General features: G+C 40.7%; 1 protein-coding gene across 3 annotated transcripts in view; it reads left to right on the forward strand.

Moving 5' to 3' along the window:
• The window catches only part of PDGFRA (platelet derived growth factor receptor alpha), a 46,782-nt gene that overhangs the window by 19,356 nt on the left and 4,813 nt on the right, over positions 1-22,613 (forward strand). For all 3 annotated transcript variants that reach the window (XM_006019019.3, XM_025198366.1, XM_025198367.1), the window contains exons 8-22: positions 25-140; positions 1,119-1,245; positions 2,764-2,957; positions 3,447-3,541; positions 3,645-3,777; positions 9,718-9,822; positions 10,981-11,091; positions 11,338-11,491; positions 13,941-14,107; positions 15,250-15,365; positions 16,194-16,316; positions 16,857-16,968; positions 20,580-20,679; positions 20,806-20,911; positions 22,351-22,586. In XM_006019019.3, the coding sequence (XP_006019081.1) occupies positions 25-140; positions 1,119-1,245; positions 2,764-2,957; positions 3,447-3,541; positions 3,645-3,777; positions 9,718-9,822; positions 10,981-11,091; positions 11,338-11,491; positions 13,941-14,107; positions 15,250-15,365; positions 16,194-16,316; positions 16,857-16,968; positions 20,580-20,679; positions 20,806-20,911; positions 22,351-22,586 (1,995 nt within the window). The remainder of the gene's footprint in view (positions 1-24; positions 141-1,118; positions 1,246-2,763; positions 2,958-3,446; positions 3,542-3,644; positions 3,778-9,717; positions 9,823-10,980; positions 11,092-11,337; positions 11,492-13,940; positions 14,108-15,249; positions 15,366-16,193; positions 16,317-16,856; positions 16,969-20,579; positions 20,680-20,805; positions 20,912-22,350; positions 22,587-22,613) is intronic.

Below are 22,613 nucleotides of genomic sequence, written 5' to 3' on the forward strand. Positions count from 1 at the left end.
GAACAAAGTCTTTTGCTTCCACAGGTTTCAAAGTACATTAAAACTGATTAGAGCTAAGGAAGAAGACAGTGGATATTACACCTTGGTTGCTGAAAATGAAGATGAGACTAAAAGATATACTTTCTCATTACTAATACAAGGTAAGCCTTTTTGGGGCTGTAGAAATACTAGTGGACAGCAAAAATGTAGTTCATTTAAACACAGGTGTATTAGAATGGCGGCATGCCAGTCCCCTGCCCTAACATCCCATCCTGTAAAATGCGTGTTTTTATGGATGCTCCTGTTCCAAGAAAATTCTTCTTCACTCCTAAGAGGAGGAAATCATGTGCTGCTTCCTGCAACAGCCTTGACAGGAAGCTTTTATTCAGGAATCAGATAAATGGGGATGACAGACATCTAGCAGGGCATTTTATCCCAATCAGGAAGAATTTGCAAAGGGTCCAATATTAAAGTAACCTGAGAGGATATTATGAGACTTGATACATGGCATTGCTGAGATTAAAGTTTAGCTCAACTGGTTGCATCCAGATATAGACATCCAAATTGCTATCAACCTACTCTTTCTCATAAGTTCTCTGTTTTCTCTTTCTTTCTCTGATCCCTGAGTCCAGCATAGCACTTCCATGCTGTGACTATAGGTACTGAATGGACCTGAAGGTCTTGGCCCAATTCCACCCTACAAAATATGAATACCTCCTATTGAAGTCAATCTGAATTATTTTTTTCCTTCAGGGAAGTAGAGAATCAGTTTCTTGGGAGCAACCAAAAACCTCTGGATGCCGTTTTAGAGTCTCTTAGGGGCAGGACTTTGGACTTTTATGAGTACTGGCTGGAAGTTTTCTTACTAAGTGATCTCTTGATTATTTCAAAATTATTTTTGTTTGCCTTTTCCCTTTTATGGAATATTTCAAAGTGTAATCTGTTTGTTCCAAATAAACCATATTTTTTGCAGAATTTTGAAATTTCCCACTAAGTGGAAATCCTGACTTTAAACTAGTTCTGGTTATTACTAGTCTGCTGGCCAAATGACTTCTGTTCCGTTCCATCTGAAATGCTGCCTGGAACCTTAGAAAAACCTACTGCTTTTCTGACTTATTCTTTTTCTCATATTTTTCTAGTTCCAGCCTTAATTCTAGACCTGGTGGATAATCATCATGGCTCAGCCGGAGGACAGACAGTAAGGTGCTTGGCAGAAGGGACACCTCTTCCTGATGTTGAATGGCTAATTTGCAAGGACATTAAAAAGTAAGAAAAAATAGATTCTTCTTCATCTCAAATGTGACTGTTTTTTTCTTGACTTGTCAGATGTCTGTGAACAATAAATACATTTGTCTTTCTATGGCCTGTTCCTTATGGTTAGGTAGAGTTTGGGTAGAAATGGTTAACATCAAGTCTACAGATTTAATCCCATAGAAGAGATACAATGCATGTATTTAAGGGTTTTCTCTAAAACAACGTATCTCCTCAGTGGCTGCATCTACACAAGATGCTTACTGCACAGTAGCTCATTACTACTATGCAGTAGCTCTTTACTACTGCTCAGTAGTGTCATGGGGCATGAACCGTGATGTGACACTACTGCACAGTAGTGGCAAGCTACTGTGCAGTAGTAACAAGTTACTGCACAGTCAGTGTCACCAGGAAGCCTTGCGTCGACACTACTGCATGGTAATACCAGTTACTGTGGAGTCATTACTGCACAGTAACGTCGATTACAGAGCAGTGATTTGGTACTTGGGTAAGCAAGTACTAAATGACTGCACAGTAACAACTGAAGTCAGAGAGTGGGGGGTGGGGGGTGTGCTGAGCAACCCTGAGTGGAAGTGACTATCCCACCCCCTGCACCACTAAGCCACTCTGGTTTTCCCCATAGGGAGCCCACTCTGGGGTAAGTGGCATGGCTGCAGCCCCCGCCCCTGTCAACACAGTGCCAGGCTGCTCTGTCCCCTGGAGCCCCCTCAGGGAGAAGTGGGTGGGGCTCTCCCCCAGTACCTTGCCAGTGAGCTGTATGTGGCTTGCGAGATGCAGTTTGGCCACCACTGTCTTAGACCAGCCCTCTTACCCCATCTCCTTTTCATATTCTCCAACTTTTTGAAGCTGATCCCACTGTATATTATGGTAGCACTTTTCATTTTCAAAGAGTTTCAGGCACACTGTTTAATTATTCTGTTCATATTTACTGAGCTAGAAAGAGAGTCACCCTCTGGACAACCACAGGTGGCTGGATCTTCATGAGTCAGATATGCAGTTCTCTCTCTCCCCTTTGAAGACAGCAACACAGGGAAACTACAGCCCTAGTAGAGGCCAGAAATCACAAAAACTATCACAATTGCTTTTGGCTGTCCTTATACCTACATTTCACACTACTGTATGGGATTCCCCAATTCCCCAAATACATTTGTGCAGCACTGAGGCCTCAGAGTCATGAATTTTGAGTGTAAAGAGAAACCCCCAGAGGAATGCAAAGGGTGGATTAAATTGTAGTGGAACATAATAAAGAGCCTGCCACACCTGCTTGGCTCCAATGCTTGAGACTCAAAAGCAGTATTTGCTAGTGGAGACCACAAATCCATGAGGAACAAGAAGAGGGGGGTCAGGAGATTCTTAGGAAAAGGATACTTGCTTCCATAAATATTTTTGGCCTTTAAAATGACTTGTCAGAGACAGGGTATATGGAACTGCTTGAGGTGATTCTTACTTTGTTCACACTTACCCATCCATATTTAAATTAAATGTATATATTTCTGTTTCTTCTTTCTGTAGATGCAGCAATGATACCTCATGGATACTTCTGACTAGCAACATCTCAGATATTAGCATGGAGGCTCATTTGGATGAGAAGAACATGGTGGAAAGCCAGGTGACCTTCCAGAAGGTAGAAGAAACCCTGGCAGTTCGGTGCATTGCAAGGAACGACCTTGGTGCTGTTACTCGGGAGCTGAAGCTTGTGGCTCCTAGTGAGTTAAATTTGTCCCTCCTGTGAGTTTAGGGCAATCATTCTGAAATCCCCCTTAAGTAAAACCAGTCAAATCTGGAAGTAATTATGCAGCATGCATGTCTTCTAGATAAAAAAAACAACAGCCTAGTAAGTAAATATGAAAATAGAGACATCTGAATATGAGCTATTCATAGTCTTAATTCTGGAACCATCTTTCATGTATTATGTGGTTCCATGATTCATCTTTTCATCTGAGTTACCATTGACCTTGGAAGCTTCTTCCAAGCAAATCCTATGGTTGTTTTTTAGATAGGAAGACAGTTATTCTTGATGGAGAATGATTTAATATCCCTTGCCTTTAGGGACCACACTTACAACATCTGTAGAGCATATGAACTTTGACAGCAAAGGAGATAGCTGTCTTATTGTCCCATACAAACTTGTACCTCTGTCAGGTCCCTCCAGGTTTAGGAGACAAAGCTAAACTGTGGCCTTTTTTTTATGACAGCATTGCGATCAGAGTTAACTGTGGCTGCTGCAGTCCTAGTGTTGTTAGTAATTGTGATTATCTCACTGATTGTCCTGGTCATCATATGGAAACAGGTAACTTACAAAAAATTATGCTAACTTCATATTGTTATTTGATCCAGTCTTAAAGCAGGCATGAACCTGACCTATTTATGTATAATTTGTTTCTGCATTGCAGAAGCCACGATATGAGATAAGATGGAGAGTCATTGAATCAATCAGTCCTGACGGCCATGAATACATCTATGTGGACCCAATGCAACTGCCATATGACTCAAGATGGGAGTTTCCTAGAGATGGATTAGTCCTTGGTAAATACTTCATGGCCTTTTTCTTTTGTAGAGATAAACCTTTGATTTAATGGGGAGTCAGAACTCTGAACCTGTACTCAGTGGTGAGCTCTGGGAAGAGACATACTATTTTAGAGAAAGTTAGATAGAGAAAGAATTTCCTATTTTGTGAAAGGGTATTATAAAACTATTACAATATCTTCACACTGTGCCAGTCAGTATTAACAGGATTCTTAAGTTAGAATATAATAATCAACACCACAAAATGTATCTGTAATGATCAGCTTCCTCACCCATCAGTCCAGCCATGTCATACTCTCTTGCACTACCCACATTGGATTTCTGTGCTTCACTGCATTAAGTTCAAGTCCCTTCTTTTAATTTTTAAGGTTTTGTGTAACTCTATGTCCACCTTCTTATTTGACTTTACCTTTTTTTGCATTATGCTTTGCTTGTACTTCTACTTCTCTGCCAATAATGTCAGCCTTGGGCCTCAAATGTTAGCATCTTCCATGTCTCTGTTTTAACCTTCTTCCATGTGGTCACTCAAAATGGTTCCAAGCCTCATGTTCTTCAGGCCATTACTTTCACCTCCTTTTGTTAAATTCCAGCTTTAAGACTCACTTTAGCTGAGATGCCTAGAAGAAATGAGTCAGCAGGTACATGTTTATCTTATAAGACATTTGTTTATTCAATGCAGAAAGCTCCAGTGCAATATGGAAGTAATTTTACTTATTTATTAAAAAATATTTTAAAAATTATTAAGCCATGATATGCACATCATTGTCAGGGTAGGATTAACACATAGGCACACTAGGAACATTCCTATAGCTCTGTCCTTCCTTCCACGACAGCAGCACAAATGGTCCCATCCGCCTCCCTTCCTTTCCCTTCCCTCCCCTCTGCTGGCCACACCGCCACTGCAGCTGTTTCCTAGCAGCAGCTCTGAATCCCGTTCCCTGCACGGGGCAGTGCCACGGGGGTGGAGGGCCTTGACCCCCCCAGGGCCCATGAGTTTGTTTGCCTAGGGGCCACTAATGGGTTAACCTGGCCCTGATCACTGTTGAGTAAGATCATAATTTTATTTCTGTGACCATTGTTTTCTTGTCATGCATTTTTTACTATTTTGCTGTCCCTTTGTTGAGTCTCACATAGAATTTTATTGAAAGGACAGGTACCTTATATCATTATAGGTGAACTGTAAGATCCTAGCATAATCCCAAGAAATGTAAAATAAGTAATTATGCCCTCTCTCTATTTTCTATTGAATTAAACATTTCTAATGTTCTATTTTTGGAGGCATGCACATCAAATTATATGAAAAACTACAGGTGAAGCAAAAGTGGAAGATATTTTTGTCCAGTACATTTTTAAAACATGTTCACTTTTTCTACTGCTCCTTGTTGTTGCACAAGTCAACAAAAACAAAAGCAATTCTTGTTTTAGAAAGGATTGGTGTTCATTTTCACAATTAATGTATCACACATTTTTATTCAGAAAAATAATCACTTAATTAAATTCATCCTGCTAATATGAGCCTAAACCATGCTAGATATTTAAAGGAATTATTTTATTACATTTCTGGATTTAATTATGTACATAAAAAGATTTTGTCAGAGCTGAATTGTTAGGATTCCATCACAGTAATTTTGTTTCTCTGACTCATTACCATCAGTTTACTCTATTGCATTCTTGTTTATGAGTAAATTCATAATGAATAGCTATAAAAAATGATACTGTATGTTCTTGTAGCAATCAGCAATGGTTTTCACAACTATTTTTCTGATACATATTAAGCTTTTCACCATACTTGATAGGCTATATTCTGCCTTTGTTTAGCCCAGTAGAAATCCACTGACTTTCAAGGAATACTCAATACTCTTTGAAAATGTATAAGTTGGGAAAACCAGGGATTATGATTTAATTTTTGGCATTCCTAAAGTGAAAGCTTCAACTGTCTGGAGTTCTATAAATAAGTTTTACAAAAATATGTTTACTTTGTTCTCATTTTTCCAATATAGCACATGCAGGGAAGAATTCTATTTAATTTTATATGCCCACATGGCACTTTCCCAAATGTGTAATTGACATTTTTTACACTTACACACAGTTTGTGAGTCTATTCCATATGCAGAGTAGATGCACAAGTGTCTGCATGACTATTGTGTATGCCTTGTAAACTACACTCTAACTGGGCAGGTACATGGCTTCATATGCACGTACCTATGTATAAATCCTAAATTGTAGCTGAACATGACAGAAGGAGTGGGGAACCTTCTTATGATTTAGGCCAATAGCCTAGTTGTTAGGACACTGGGAAATGGGATACCCATGTTCTAGACACCCCCTCACCTGGGGGGGCTTGAATACACATCTGTCCAACTCCCCAGAACAGTATGCTAACCACTTTAGGCATAGATTTGTCCTTATCCAAACTCCTTTCTAGCCCTCTTCTGAGGCTGAACCACTGAACCTTGCATTTAATATTCATTGGATAAAATAGAAACTGAGCAGTGAAAAGTTTTTGCCCCATTGGAAGCAAAGGCCCAGGCTATAACACAGCAGAACAGTAGTCATCTCACTGAACCTTGTTTGGCCTTCTTGGCTCATACATCTCCCTTGTTTGGCTGCCCACAAGGTTAGCTTCAAGAGGAGGGCTGGAGAATGTCTAACTTGTCACTTGGTGGTTAGAATACTGTTCTGGGAAGTGGCAGAAAACGTTATTTTCAGAGTAGCAGGATTTGAGTTCTCTCCCTGCTAGTGCTGTGAACTTCTGAATGGCCTTAGAATGTCACCACCCTGATTCAGGGTGACCACCCTGATTTCAGACCTGATCATATATTTGTCACAATGTACTCATTAAAACCCAATGTTAGTCTAACAGATAAAACTATAGATACCATTCACATCTTTAGACTACCAGTATTACATAGAAATCAAGCCAAGCACCTAACTACTTAATGTATGGAACTACCATTGAAATCAGTGGTCCACTAATTTACTTGTTTCAAGAGTTTGGATGTAGGTTACAAAGCCTGTCACTTCTTAGTCATTTTAGTACAGAGTAGCCTAGTGTGGTAGTTATTCAGGGCATGTCTACATGATAAATTGACTGTGGCTGGCAGTAGCACTCTTAAGTAGGCAGGCTACCTCCTAAAACAGAAGCAGTGTTGCTAAGGCAATGTATTACTTTGAGTGGGCTAACTACTTAGCCAAATTACAGTATTCATTAACCTATCCCTGTGCTATTTAGCCCACCACTGGAGTGAAGCCATGTGGAGGGAGGGGAGCTCGGGGAAGAGGAGGTTACAATAGTCAGTACAGGGCAGAGGTCTGCTCTCTGGCTGGAGAGCACTTAAAATATTATGGAAGAAGAAGAAGCTTAGATGGGAAAGGTAACGAAGAGCAAGGAGACAAAGATGGCCCTAGATTTCAAGGCTTGGGTGACATTGTCAACACAGACAATTCTATTTAAGTGCAGATTTATCTACTTCATATGTCTAAATATGGAACAGCTCTATTGACGTCAGCATTTTACCAGACACAGAATTTGGTTTATATTTGCTAAAAAAATCACACTCTCTTTGGCCATGTCAACAAGAAAGCCATGAGGATAGGGACGGAGGCTGTACTGAAGAAAAATTTCAATCCTTAACATGGCTTCTTCATCAGTGTGAGGAATCTTGTATCATTGCTGTCCAGGCTATACCCATTTCGGAGAAAAACTGTAATTTGCTTTTCAGGGTGGTTGCTATGGTACCCTGTGACAGCTTAGAAAGAAAAAGACATAGTTTGATTTTGGGCTACTAATTCAAATCCAGTGTAGTATCAGTAGGCAGAATTTTGCTGTGTGTTATTTGTTCAGTCAGCTCCCACCCAATTTCAGAAAACACATCTAGAGTAGGTCTAAAAAATAAAGGTACAGAGAGGAATGAAAAGGAGAGATGATAACAACAAATTCCTGGAATCTAGGAAGTGCTCCTGGCCTTCTCTGCATGGGGCTAAAGTTATCTGAGGTGCTGATGAAGAGGAAGCATTTTCCATGCTCAACTGACAATATGGTTTTGGGCGGAATTGGCATATGAAAATGACGAGATCAAGCAGCTTCGGCACATACCATTGTGTTTTAAGAGCTGCATCCTGCCATGTGGTTCACAGACCTTTCATCTGAACATATTCAGAGGATACATTTCAACCTCAATATGTTTGAATCAGTTTGCAGTATAGTAGGAAGCTTGCTCATATCCTGAATCATAAGAGAAACCAGGAATGCACAAAAATCAGAATCAGTGATCTTGGGACTGATTTTCCATGAGAACTAAATTACACCAGCTGTAATCATTTTTGAAAATACCGTCTTTCACATAGGATCATAGGAAAGTAGGGCTGGAAGGGACAGGGTCATCTAGTCTGACTTCTGTTTAAGGCAGGTTCATCCCTGACTAAACCATCCCTGCCAAGTGTCTGTCCAACTTTAGTAAAATAAATGATGATTTTTTTGGCTGAAAACACAGAGGACTTAGCCTATTAGTTATATATATATACACAATAAAATCGTGTACTGTGTGTTGTGACAATACAGAGTAGGTTCTCTAGAAATAGCACCACTAGGAGCATGGGAGAGGTAAAAGTGCAGTATATGGCAAAATAAGTACTTAAATTACATAAAAACTTTGAAAGATGCAATATTGTATTTTTCAGTGCTAAGAACAAGCACTATTTTTTGAACTGGTTGTAAAAAGTAACGTGGATGACAAGTATGATAAAATACTAACTTCTAGAATTTATATGTGGCTTTGCTCACTAAATTTTCACTGTTTTAGTATAAATTTGACTTTGACTTGACTTTGACTATGAAATCTATGAAATACATTTATTTTTATGTATATTTGCCCATCGCATATTTCTTTAAAAATCTGGCCTAAGCCATTGTATCAGCTCTATACCTAGTCCTTTTGCACACTGAATCCATAACAGAAGACAAGATATGATAATCCAACATTTTTGTTTGACCTGATTTGCGGGTAGGAAAAAGTAGGTATAAACATCAGGTGTCTTATTATAGCACTTGGAAATTACAATAAAATACTGTTCTTTCATATGAAACACACTTGTGTATTAAACTTCAGAGGTTTTTTTTTCCCTCATATGAGATCAACATGTATTTTAACATCTCTCAGATTGTTTGTAATACTTGCTTTTGTAGTCTTACACTGAACTGATACCACCCTCAACTATATTGTATCATTAAAGTATGGCTTTCATGGTCCAAGACACTTTATGGAACCAGCCTTTAATTCAGGGGTTGGCAACATTTTTTGGCAGTGAGCTGCAATGACCCCGCTTGGTCAAAGATGGGTTGGGCTGGCACTAGGACCTAGCCTCCACTACCACTTCTCCCTGCTGCTGCTTCTCTCTGCTGCCCAGCTATGACGCAGCATAAGGGAAATGTCTGGCTGCACAGCTGTGGTGCAATGTGACCTGATGTGGTGTGGCACAGGTGGAAACCCCTGTTGCTAGATGTTGCTGAAGCCCATGCTCTGCAGACTGGATCCAATGGCTCTGCAAGCTGCATCTGTCCTGTAAGCTGTAGGTTGCTTTAATTGCTAGTTCCAATCTGAAATTCTGTCCAGTACTAGGTTAAGGGCCTAACGTTAAACATGGAGGGTTTAATGGGTTCAACCCTTAAGTAAGGCAGGAAGGCACACCCCCACAGAAGCCAGTTATAGTTGCTCTTTGCTTTTTGCTTATTGTATTTTTTTTAGAACTATTATTCGATTAAAACGACTATTTTTTATTTGTTTTCCTTTTATGAATAACAAGAACAACAACAACAACCATAATACAAGATTATGATGATGTTTTGGATGAACGAGTATATTCATGCTGTATAAGAGTGAACATAAAGAGCAATGGTTACAAACACTGAGATAAGCTATTGTAAAACTCTGTTATCTGCAGGTCGAATTCTTGGTTCTGGTGCATTTGGCAAAGTTGTTGAGGGAACTGCATATGGGTTAAGTCGCTCTCAACCAGTGATGAAGGTAGCTGTGAAAATGCTGAAACGTAAGTAATCTTTGTGATTCCACTTTCCAGACTAGATAGCTCATGTTCATAACAGATTGTTTGTTTCGGTCTGTATAAGTGATTTCTCCCTACTGTTAAATTGGAAAGTAAACTAGAGAACTATTTGATTTTGAGATTATCCTTTGGATTGTTTAGTGTTATTTGTGATTGTTTTTATTCGCTATGCTTCTGAAGTTTTTTAGAAGGTACTATTTTAATAGTATCAGCCAAAAAGTCACAATACTTCAGTAAGCTTGGAAAATGATATAATAATCATTAAATTTTTGAGCATATTAGAATGACATCATGGTGTAACTAACTGAATCAGACAGGTTTTTAGTTGCTATAAATGCATGTAGATTGAAATACAGTTAGCTAGTAGGTCAGGATATTACTCAAGGACTTTAAAAGAAATTTTAAATTAATGTCTGCAACATAATTGTGTTCATGTCCATTACACAGGAAAAACTTACATGATGTGACATTATACATAATTATACATTGTTGAATTCTAATATTTCTATTTCTATAAGTGGCACTGAGCTTTGATAATAGCAAGCTGTTGGCTAGCTCTTGCATTATAAATAATATAAAAAGCAGTGATACAAGAGTGGAATAATAGAACATAATTGTCTTTAAACTACTTTTGTGACCTACTGATCTTGGGTCTGTCTGGCTCTGTTTGCTTCCCACAATGAAGTCAAGTAGTCCCCAGAGCTGCTCTACTTTGTTCCACCGGCTTGTGACTACCAGCGTCATTCTAGGTTCTGGTGTCACCAGGGAACTGGAATTCTCAATTATGCCCCTTTTCCTAACAAGGCTCTTCCCAAAGGGGAGAAATGACATAGGAGTTCTTAGAGTGGCAGTGAAAATGGGATGTATGGCTGCTGTTTTGCAACATGGGATATGTGCAAGCAGGCAGGACCCTTTAATAAATTAAGTCAAGTGAGTTCTTTATTGGTCATTATTGGTATTAATAGTATTCTTCAGTATTATGCGTTCATCATATGAAGTACAAAGACCACCTCAAGAGATCTCTACAAAAATGTTTCCATCAAGAAAGCAATATATATTGCATGAAAAAATTGCCTTGACTGTATAGGATTTACAATAACATGGAATATTTGTCTTAACAGGCTTGTTTATTTTTTCCAATAGCCACAGCGAGATCCAGCGAAAAACAAGCACTAATGTCTGAACTGAAGATAATGACACATCTTGGGCCACATTTGAACATTGTGAATCTGTTAGGAGCTTGTACCAAATCAGGTAGGCTTTATTCAGCACAAAGTTACTGTTTACTTAAGAGCTAAAGTTAAACACAGTTGAGCAGTGTTTAACAAGAACTTTTTAAAATAAATATGACAGAATGGGTTCCAGAAACTGATACCAGTATTTACCTTCACAGATCAACAACCAAAATCTTATAACTCTTAACACCTTTGTGGTTGGATTTCATTATTTTTACAATGACTTTTTAAATCAGAAATGTATTATTTTGCCTTATTTAATTAGGTCCAATTTACATCATTACTGAATACTGCTTTTATGGAGATTTGGTAAACTACTTGCATAAGAATAGAGATAATTTTCTAAGCCGACACCCAGAAAAGCTGAAGAAGGACTTGGACATCTTTGGCATGAACCCAGCTGATGAAAGCACAAGAAGGTGAGAAAAGACAAAAACTATTATATTTTGCAAATTAAGGGTGTGATGTTGAAAACTCTCCTTTTTTTCTTTCCTTATTCATGATGTCACAGCCCTCAATAAAGCTCCCTCTTCTGGATACTCATCAGGTTTCCTTCAGTGTTAGCAAGGTCCAGCACAATACACTTCTTGGACAATGATTCTCTGCTGTCAGCCCTTCAGAGAGTTGCTTTAGGCCCCAGGACCAGTGCTAAGCCCCTCATAAATAACCAAATTGCTTGTGCATACCCTTTCCCAAACCCAACTATGTAGGCACTTTGAGTTACAGTTGACTTTTTCAGGAAAACATAATAGTTGAAACATACCACGGAGACCTTGCAAGGTTGTAAAACTAATCACTCTTTACATTTGGTAATGCAAGAGATACAGAGACCTAGAAAAAAATCATATAAAACCTGTACTCCATTTCCCATCTCAGTTTCCTCACAACTTTCAAGCGTTTTTTGGGATTTGGGCCTTCAAGGTTTACAAGCCCCCTTCCCTTGCACCTCTCTCTTTATCATTTTTCTTCTGTAGCCTGCAGTTTGCTGTTTCTCTCCTCCAGCCATCTTCCTTTTTGTTCAACTGTTTCTGAATTCACTAACCTTTGTGAAGAAATCCCCTCCCCCTCTCTCTGCCCCTCACTTGGGCCAACCCAGGTGACCCCTCTATCTCCTGGTTTTCTTCTTAGTACAGGCTGGTCAATCAGGTGACCTGGTCAGATAAATTCCTAGGGGAACGCGGGAGTGTCCTCTTCCTGGTGGCAGGCATTTTGAAACACCACGAGCAACATGCCCCTGTGATTTGCTATAAGTAAAACTCTGGACAGTGGCCAGGAGTTAGGAATTATGTTTAGGCCAGTCATGTCTTAAAAGGATTGCGGGTCCAATTACAGTAAAAGCTCTGTTATCCAGCATCCCCTGGGAACGGGGGATGTCAGATAACAAAATATGCCGGTTAATTGAGAGGCCTGAACAGGCGTCTTTGCCTGTTTGGGCCGCCGCTTCTCCCACTGCATCCGAGAAATCGCCGCCCCTCCCATGGCATCACCAACCATCCCGCGGGCCCTGGGAGCCCCGCAAGACAGGGAGGTGGGCCCCATTCAGCCTGTTATGCCCCTGGGCAGTGGGGACTTGGCAGCCCAGGCTGCTTTGCCCCAGGCTGTGGGGGCTCAAAGAAACCAGAAGTGCCATGGTGGGCACTTCCAGTTTCATTTTACCTTACAAGCTGGCATGCCAGTTAGTAGAGCATGCCAGCTTGTCAGGTGCTGGATAACACAGCTTTTACTATACCTGTAAAAGACTCACATTCCTTATGTTTGCTCAAAGTGTATTCTAATTTCCTTGTTCTAACCCCCCTCTACTCCCCTGCCCCTTATCAATAAAGGTATTGAGTTGCAATGTGCCGTGTTGTGCTACTGTGGGTAGAGAGAGAAAGACCTTTCACTTCCACTTCCTTTCCACTTCCTGGCCTTTCACTTCCAGCTTGGCCAGTTTGTCTTTTTATTTTCCCTCAGTTACCTTCGGGCTGAAAGAACCACCCAGAAATATTACTGTGGGCAAATCACTCCCAAGGGTTGCAGGGTCTGTGTGCCCTGCGCTGCACAGAGCCCTACCAGTGCCCAGTGCCCGGGTAGTGGCAGCGTTACTCCAGGCTTGTGGGTGTTCTTCAGGAAGTGGGACAGCTGGCTGTAGGCTCCCTGTGGGAGACTCCCGAAGCGTGGCTTTGGGCCTGGCACACTGAGGCAGGTGGCTTTTCATAGTAGCACCCCCTACTGTGAACGCTGCACCCTTCTATAACAAAAAATGATCCATGTGTTTCTCTCACCCACTGTACTTATCTTTTGCTTCTGTGTGTCCTTCTAATCTTTTAAAGATGAACAATTTCTGACTGTTTTTTGTTCTCTTGGGATTTTCCATTCTCTGACTCTTCCAACCTTTTAGAGCACTTACTAGCACTGGTTCTCCAAGGGCAGACACCTTCCTTTACATGAACACTCTTTGGCCAGAGTCCCAGCACTAAAGTTAATACCTCCTTTTATTTGTTCTTTAGCTCCTACCACCTGAAAACATTATATGAGTCTCTACACAATTTCATAAAATTAATCAGAATTCATTAACCTTACATAGAGAGATTCCAGGAATTGTCACCCATGTAAATACCCCATTGACTTGTGTGAATAGGAAATATTTAGGAGAATATGGGTTCACACAGCAGAATAGTTTCTATGAAACCTGGCTGGCTAGCTGGAATATTTTTATCAACTGTAATATTTAATACCATATGTGAGCTTTTATACTTTTATACTTCAGAGCAAAATGAAGAGAAGAGAAATTATGGGTTTAGAGCGAACCACCATCCAGAAATTGACTGTGAAGATGTCATGTGAAATATTAATGTATCTACTGGGCAATACTTGTTTATATTTCAGTTATGTAATTTTATCCTTTGAAAACAATGGAGAATACATGGACATGAAACAAGCTGATACGACCCAGTATGTGCCCATGCTGGAAAGGAAGGAGGGTTCTAAATATTCTGATATCCAGAGATCTATGTATGATCGACCTGCTTCATACAAGAAGAAATCCATGTCAGGTAACTGAGAACTCTCTCTTTTGTATTCATTGTTATTAAAAACACATTCCTACAGAAACACACCAATTATCTCTGTCATCATGGCATTGGAATTTCTCACCTGTGTCGTGTAAGCCTTATACTGTTTAAATTTAATGATAGGAGCTTGTGCTCCATCAGGAGCAGAATGGATAGAGTTTTGTTTTTGTTGTTGCTGTGAAGTATGAGTGGCTATGCTGCATGGCATGAAGGCATTCACAGAGTCTTTCATGGCAACAGTTTTTTGTTACTTTTATGTATTTTTCAAATTTTTGAGCAATAGGACCAAGTAATAATAACAATAATCTATCTTTTTCTGTTTCCATTTACATTCCACGTTAACTGACACTTACCAAATAGAGAACACTCCCAAATACTTTCCTGCATTATGTAATGAGGGCAATGAAAACATCCCATTCCCTATCCCTTTTCTCAGCAACTAAATGCATTGCTTCTGAAATAGTCTTGATCACTTCTGGCATTGGAACCTAAATCATATCCAGAGCCAGAATTAGATGGTAGACTAATGCACTGTTGCTTTGATCTGGGTTAGCAGGGTTGAATGAATGACTGGATTTAGTCTTCATTTTGCTGTCATTTTTCATAAAAATTAAGAACTCTTGCCATAGAATTCCTGACCTTTTTTTGATAGTATTGGACATGTCCCAGTGAATGCTTGCTGAGAAGCATAACAGTGCTCAGCAAAAGTTAATGGTAAAAAATGTATATACATGTACAAAAAAAAAGTAATGAAGTTATCATCTCTAAATCAGTATTTCATTTTTTAACCACAAATTGAATAGGAAAAAGCAACCCATGTAATATGCTGACAGCTTTTTTTAAATTTAGCATTTTGCTATAATCCTCTGGGAAAAATTATATACAGAAAAAAACAAACCTTATATTTGGTACTGGAAATTTCTTTTTAAAAAAGAATGTGGTATGTGTCAGCAACTAATACAAACAGACACAGGGGTTAGTTACTCTGAGAAGACAGTCTTGGCCCATGATACTCTGTTAAAGTCATCAACTCAGCCTCACAGAAAGTAGAAAGAATTGGACATTGTTTTCACAACTTTAAGAAATGTTTATAATGCAAACACATTTTTACCTTTTTTTAACAGAATCTGAAGTCAAGAACCTACTTTCTGATGACAGTTCTGAAGGCCTCAGCCTATTGGACTTACTGAGCTTCACCTATCAAGTAGCACGGGGAATGGAGTTCTTGGCTTCTAAAAATGTAAGTGTCCCTGAGGAATACAACTGGCATGGCCTAGTTCAGGGGTCTTCAACCTCTGGCCTGAGGGCCAGTTCCAACACTCAGAGCCTTGTGATCCAGCCTGTGGGGATCCTGAATGGTCCACAAATGTGGTGGCAAGGGGTCAGTGGCAATTAGGGCTGCCACCACTTTCCCACTGCCAAATTTCTAAGCCTTGAGAGTCAGATGACATGGCCCTCTTCCCACGTAGCTTGCAGAGAAGGTAGGACTGGGGCAGTGGGGCCCAATCTGCCACAAACCAGCCTGGGGCTGGGGCTGGGGCTAGGGCTGGGGCTGGCACAGTGGGCCCAATGTGTTGTTGGGCCCTCACCTGCTATTACTTTAGATAGGGCCCACACACTGTATCTGGTCTGCAAATCCACCTTGCACTTCTCATCTGGCCCACAGGGCCAAAATATTGGGTAGCACTGGCCTAGTCTCAAAGCATGCATTTATTTATTTTTTTGGATTGAGAAACACAGCTAAAAGGAAAGGCCTTTTTAGGGTTCTAGGCACTTTTGTCATTAACTTGAAAAACAGGATAAATGGGATATACAAAACAAAAGCAGCAGCACTTTTCTCCCATTATGTCCTACAGCAACTGCCAGTCAGGTGCGTATGGCAAACCATAACTACCCTCCCCCACCAGTTGTCCTTTGCAAATACCTTCTCAATTGGAGGCCCAATGTATATTGGCCCCAGTAGGTTAACAGATCTAGGCCTTTTCAGGGAGGGAGCTGTGCATTCTTAAGGAAAAGGGCTGTCATCGGAATTTGTATCTCTAAAATGATTTATTTTCTTTTCACGCAGTGTGTGCACCGTGACTTGGCAGCTCGTAATGTCCTTCTAGCTCAAGGAAAAATTGTGAAGATCTGTGACTTTGGTCTGGCTAGGGACATCATGCATGATTCCAACTATGTCTCCAAAGGCAGTGTATGTACTTCTTAATCTTTTTAGTTTAGAGATGATAAGTGTCAGCTTAAAATGCCATTTATAATTCTTCTGCTCAACATTTGGTTACACTAATTGATAGTTGGATGAAAACTCTGGGAATGATTTTTCTTCAGTTCATTAATTCACATGACTTAGTCCGCTGGAATGATGAAAAGTCCTTGGCCTCATCTAGAGTTTTTCAGGCTGAAATTTTAATTGGCAAGCTCTGTGACTGGATAAATTACTAAGGGACTGTCACTGTGATACATACAGCATACCATATCAGTCAGTGACTTCTTATACCATGTCCTTAATCAACTGGCTCATTTGCTAATAAACTAGCAATTCAGATATCCTTGGATTAGATTTTATGAGGAGGAAGCAGTTCATCTTATAATCATTTCATGTTTATTTGACGAAAAATAATTACTAACCATTTTAGCAAATGTCTGCTTATTATAGAAAACCTTGTTCATGCTATCAAACAGATCATCCAGTGTGCTGAGGAACATTTAATGATTAATGGGTTTTTTTTTTCAGACATTTCTTCCAGTGAAATGGATGGCACCTGAGAGCATTTTTGACAATCTGTACACAACATTAAGTGATGTCTGGTCTTATGGCATTCTACTGTGGGAAATATTTTCTCTTGGTATGTACTATAAGGACTTCCTTACATGCAATAATTAAGCTTATTGAGTTTGTAATGCCTTAAAGTACTGTACACCCTACAGTATTGATAAAATACCTGTGGTTAATTATTGTTAGTTATTTATATTATATATATTAATGGCATCAAAGTCCACATTGAGCTAGATGCTCCATCTGTGCTTATCTTTATTTACAGCCAGTAAAGAGAAGTGAGGTGCAAAAGGGCTGGAAGTGAGGAACAAAGAATTGTGGGATTGTTGCTTGTGGTCTTTCTGTATTTGAGGCTTCCACAACTGGCAGGAACTGTTGCTGGGAGTTAAGAAATACAGTTTATAGTACAGACAGTCAGTTAACATGAGCTTTAGGCTAGGGTCAGACATTACAAATAAACTGGTTTAAGTGATCAGAAACTGGTTTAAACCTGTAACAGAACAGATGTTCAGTGCACATAAACCAGTTTGAAAATGGCTGAAACCAGTTTGAGATAAACCTGGTTGAATGTAGTGTCAGGCATAACTAATCTGGGTCAAATCAGTTTATGCAATGTCTGTCCCAGCACCAGACACCCCCAGCATCCTGGCATGCTCTCTGGGTTGGGTGGAGCTCCCTGCTTCACAGCAGAGCTGGCCCCTCCCCTCTGCTCCCTGCCTGGACCTCTGGCAGAGACTGCAGGCTACTCCTTTGCAACTCCCTCACTACTCCCTGCTAAGCAGGAATTCCCCTCTCCCCTCTGCCTTGGTGAGAGGTGTCTGTGTATTAGCTAGCAGACCACATGCTGGCTATGGTCTCTGCTGTAGCAGATGGGAACAAAGGCAGAATCAACAGATAGCTGGTAATCTGTTGTTTTCTTAATGGGGTGATAAACACTGAGTTAGGGGTGATAAACACAGTTATCAGTTCCCTGCTGGGATAATCGGAGCATCCTGCCTTGCCCTTGCCGTGCCCCCCCCCCCCCCCCCCCCCCGGCTCAGTATTGCTGAAGGGAAGGCAGGGCTGCTCTAGCCTGCATGTCTGGGATGTCTGTGCAGTTACAAACTGATTTAGCCTAGCCAGGTTAGACTAACCTGCAAAGATTGAATCAATTCAGACTCAGGCTTTTTGAATGTCTGTCCCTAGCCTTAGAGCCAACTTAAGGTCAACTCCAAGTATTCATATAGACATAACTATATAGAAAAAAAAATTGTATCAAAGCATCAATCAAGTCTAAAGTCATTAAAAAGAATGAGCACTCTTACTGATAAACATAGTGTTATATATGCTATATAAATAATAGATCCTTTCTAGTATCTTGTCAATTTTTAGAACCTAGATATGATGCCATTTTGGTGCCTTACAAGTAACAAATAATATTGCCAGTAATTAAGTCAAACCATTGTGGTCTGCCATGAATCTTTGTTGGGGGTTGAAGAAAATGCTCATTATGACCATGTCTACATGTGATGTAGACATTTGGTTCCCTGGGGAAGCTAGTGGTGGTGCACCAGACACCCCCAGCATCCTGGCATGCTCTCTGGGGAACGCTCATGCCACATGCCATCTGGTGTGTTACCCTGGGGGCAGTATGGGAAGCTGGGGCCATCACTGGGCTGGCCCCAGCAGCCCTACCTGATGTCCTAGGGGCCTCTTGGGGCTGCAGCAGCAGCAATTCTGCCACACAGAGACTGACTGGCAGCTGCACCATGGTTCCAGGTGGTTCAGCTCCACTCTTGAGCAGCAAGCACTGCCCCTGCGTGCACCACTCCGCTTTTTTTCTCCACAGGTTTTTCTGACCCCTGGATATCCAGGGGTACAAAAAACCCTCCGTGCTGCTCCCTTACAGTGTGGAGAACAACTGAACGTGCGGTATGTGGTGCTGCAGACGTGCCTGCGGTATCACATACTACATGGCCACACTCATCTGGACATGGCCTATATGTATATGTATGATAACATATTTATATTTATTTGCAGTTTTAAAGCAGCAATTAATCCTTAGCTCTTGTTGCATCACAAAATTTAAATGAATAATATACAGCACAATAGTAATAAATTCAGAACATTGTTAACGGTTTTCTGATATCTAGTTTAGCCTCCCTATCCTTCATATAAAAGACATTCTTAGCACTCTCCAAAATATAAAAAAAATCCATCTCAAGAATATTAACGAGATGCCTTAATTAGGAAGCCTTCCCTGATCCAACTTTCATGTCCAGCTTTTCAAATGCCCACCAGAAAACATATGCAGTTGCATAACTGTCTGTTTGGGGTTTAATTATATATACGTTTTTTCATATAGAAGTCTGCAGTGTAATGCAGCCATGCAAAAGACAAATGCAGTTGTGGGATACATCAACAGATGCAAGACACAGGAGATGATAGTGCCTCTCTACTCAGCACTTGTTAGGTCTCATCTAAAATATTGTGTGAAGTTTTAAGCTCAATATTTTAAACAGGATATGGAAAAGTTAGAGAGAATTCAGAGGCAGGGGAGAAAAATGATAAAGGGCTTGCAAGGCAAGTATCAGGAAAAACCTCTTCACTGTTAGAATAGTGAGACCAGGGAATTGACTGCCTAGGGAAGTTGTGGAATCTTCATCATGAGGTGTTCAAGAAAAGGTTGAACAACCACTGGTCAGGGATGTTTTAGGCATAGTTATGCCAGTGTTCTACTAGGGGTATTTCCCATGCTTCTGGATTTTGTTGGTGGATGCATGGGGCTTGGAGGAATTTTTTCCCCCTCCTGCTGCTACATGTGTCAGGGTTTTTTTAAACCTTTCTCAGAAGCATTGAATAGTGGCTGTAGACAAGGCTGAAGATTTTGACTGGGGTGTGCCAATGTTCTTGCTGGGACTAAAACCTGGAGGTTTCTTGCTGGAAGAACTTGAGACTGATTGCCACACTAGGGGTCAGAAAGCAATTTTTGATTGGTATGGACTGTAGGTTTTCTTGCCTTCCTCTGTAGCAGGGGTATGGCCCTCTTTCTGGTATTTCTTGACCATATTTTAATAACTTTTGCAGCAGCAGGATGTTGGCTGCCATGGTCCCTCTGCTTTGCCTGTGGCAGATTAGGGTGTTATGTCTTGTGCCATGTTTAGGTTGTGTGTAGTTTTGCTAGGGGGTTAGACAATGGATTTGTATAGGATGGCTTAGATAGGGAAGATTCTACCTCAGGCAGGGGCTTGAACTAGACGACCTCCAGACATACCTTCCAGCCCTACTTCTCTATGGGTGCCTATAAATGTACTCAAGCAGGGGAGGGTGTTTTAATTAGAGTGGTTTTTGGAGAGCTAGTCTAATTAAAATGTCACAGCATCACATGTATTAAGCTCCCACAGGTTTAAAAATGGTTGCAGGACACTTTAAAGCTCATTCAACAAATTTTAGTTAAAGCACTCCAGCAGCCATTTTTAAACCTGTGGGGGCTTATACATGTGATGCTGTGGCGATGCTGGAGAGTTCTAATACAAATCTGGAACAGACTTGATTAATCAGATCTAATCTAATTAGAATACATTGGAGCACATGTAAAGGTACCCAGTGATTCTGTGATTATAACACTACAAGTATTTAACTAAACAATGTAAGAGTCACTCCTCGCTGTTGGTGCATTTGTATCATTGTTTTGACTATTAGGTGGCACACCTTACCCTGGAATGATGGTTGATTCTACTTTCTATAACAAGATAAAAAGTGGCTACCGAATGGCAAAACCTGACCATGCCACCAATGAGGTGTATGTATGCTTTTTTTCTCTCTTCTAATCCTGACTAAAATAATAATTTATTTTATTTTTCATCACTTTTGATGGCTATTTATTGCAACTTCCAGCTGGTTAAACTGGCTTCCATCTTATTTTCAGGTATGAGATCATGGTGAAGTGTTGGAACAGTGAACCAGAAAAAAGACCTTCTTTTTACCATTTGAGTGAAATTGTTGAGTGTCTATTGCCCGGAGAGTACAAAAAGGTTTGCCCTTTGGAATTTTCATTGTATTTTGTCCATACAGGAAGGGCTGTAACTGCTATTCAGACAACCTGAGCAGTGAGCAATTTGTGTGTGTGTGAATTAAATGATTCAGATAGAGTAAACAGTTATGAAGACATGAATGTTGTTGGTAGAGCCTAGTTTTATAATATTACTTAAGAATGGCATCCATTTTCAATAGGCACCAATACATCTGAATCCTTCTGATCACCAAAGAGATGGTTTTACATATTTTATAGATTTTCTTAAAGGAAATGCAAGAATCCTTTAAAAAAGAAAAGATATCCGTTGACCTGTATGCATAATCTCACTCAGCATCCACAAACCCTCTCTGTTCATGCTTTAATCCTTCATGCCAAGGCTCCTCTTACTGAGTCTCCTTTATTTCTTTTCTTTTCTAATTAGCCTGCCCAAGGAACCACACAATTGCAGCAACATTGCTTCCATTTTAGGATGCAGTGCATGTAGCATAGCACAGCATGCTTGAAGGCACCATTGCCAGGCAGTAAGCTTATTGTATAGGTGTGACCTAACACTTAAGTGGTAATCAATCTCACGGCCTAAGTGCCCACTGAATTTAACATCCCTCTATATGCTTTACAAGTGCCAATCAAAAGATGCCATCATTTGCCTGCACACAGGTGCTAGTGTGCCAAAACACACACATGTAATGCATATAGGCACTACTTTGAAAAGAAACATAGTGTTCTTTCTAATATTAGCAGTGCGGTCCTGCACCCAGGGCAGCCATGCAGCACCCGGGGCAACACCAGTTCCTGATGTGCTGGCTGCTGCTGTGGCAATACCTTCTTTTGCACCCGTCCCCAACAATGGCAGCACCCAGGGCTGCTGCCCCAGTTGCCCTACTTCAGTTATGCTACTGTAATAATCTATTTTAGAGGTCAGCAACTTTTTGCTGCCATGGACTGGAGCTTGTGATCCAGCTTCCTCCTGTGGGCTATAAATCTCCATCCCCTGGAGAGCTAAAGCTTCCTGTACTTACCTCACTGAACATACCTAGCTCCTCTGCAGTGAAGTTAAGCACAGGCATGAGAGAGCAGAAGGGAAGGTCTAGGAGAAGGGGACTGCAGAGGAGACCAGTGGCTAGATGCAGTCACATGTTGTGTGATTCCCATACCACCCAGGCCAGGCTGGACCTTCTCTGGCTGGATCCAGCCTCTTGGTGGGACAGAGCCAGCCGTAGCATGTAGGTTGCCAGTCCCTGGGACATCTCATGCTGGGATCCTGGTAACCCAGGTGCTCAGACGTCACAACCTCAGGCACTAGCACTGTACCTGCTTACAGGGTAGTATCATTCTTTTTCTTTTAGTTCATGAAGCATAGCTAGCTGCAGAAGGTGACTAAATAATTGAGGCCTCATTGTAGTGCATCATATAACATTTTAAAATGAAAATTTTCAGAGCTATGAAAAGATTCATCTGGACTTCCTAAAAAGTGACCACCCAGCTGTCACACGCATGAGAGGGGACTGTGACAACACCTATATTGGTGTCACCTACAAGAATGAAGACAAACTCAAGGATAGGGAGAGCGGATTTGATGAGCAGAGGCTGAGTGCTGACAGTGGATACATCATCCCTCTGCCTGACATTGACCCTGTATCTGAAGATGAGCTTGGCAAAAGAAACAGGCACAGGTAGATGCTGTTTTCAGTTTGTTATAT

This window comes from Alligator sinensis, unplaced genomic scaffold (genome assembly GCF_000455745.1).
Source record: "Alligator sinensis unplaced genomic scaffold, ASM45574v1 scaffold134_1, whole genome shotgun sequence".
Classification (NCBI taxonomy): Eukaryota; Metazoa; Chordata; order Crocodylia; family Alligatoridae; genus Alligator; species Alligator sinensis.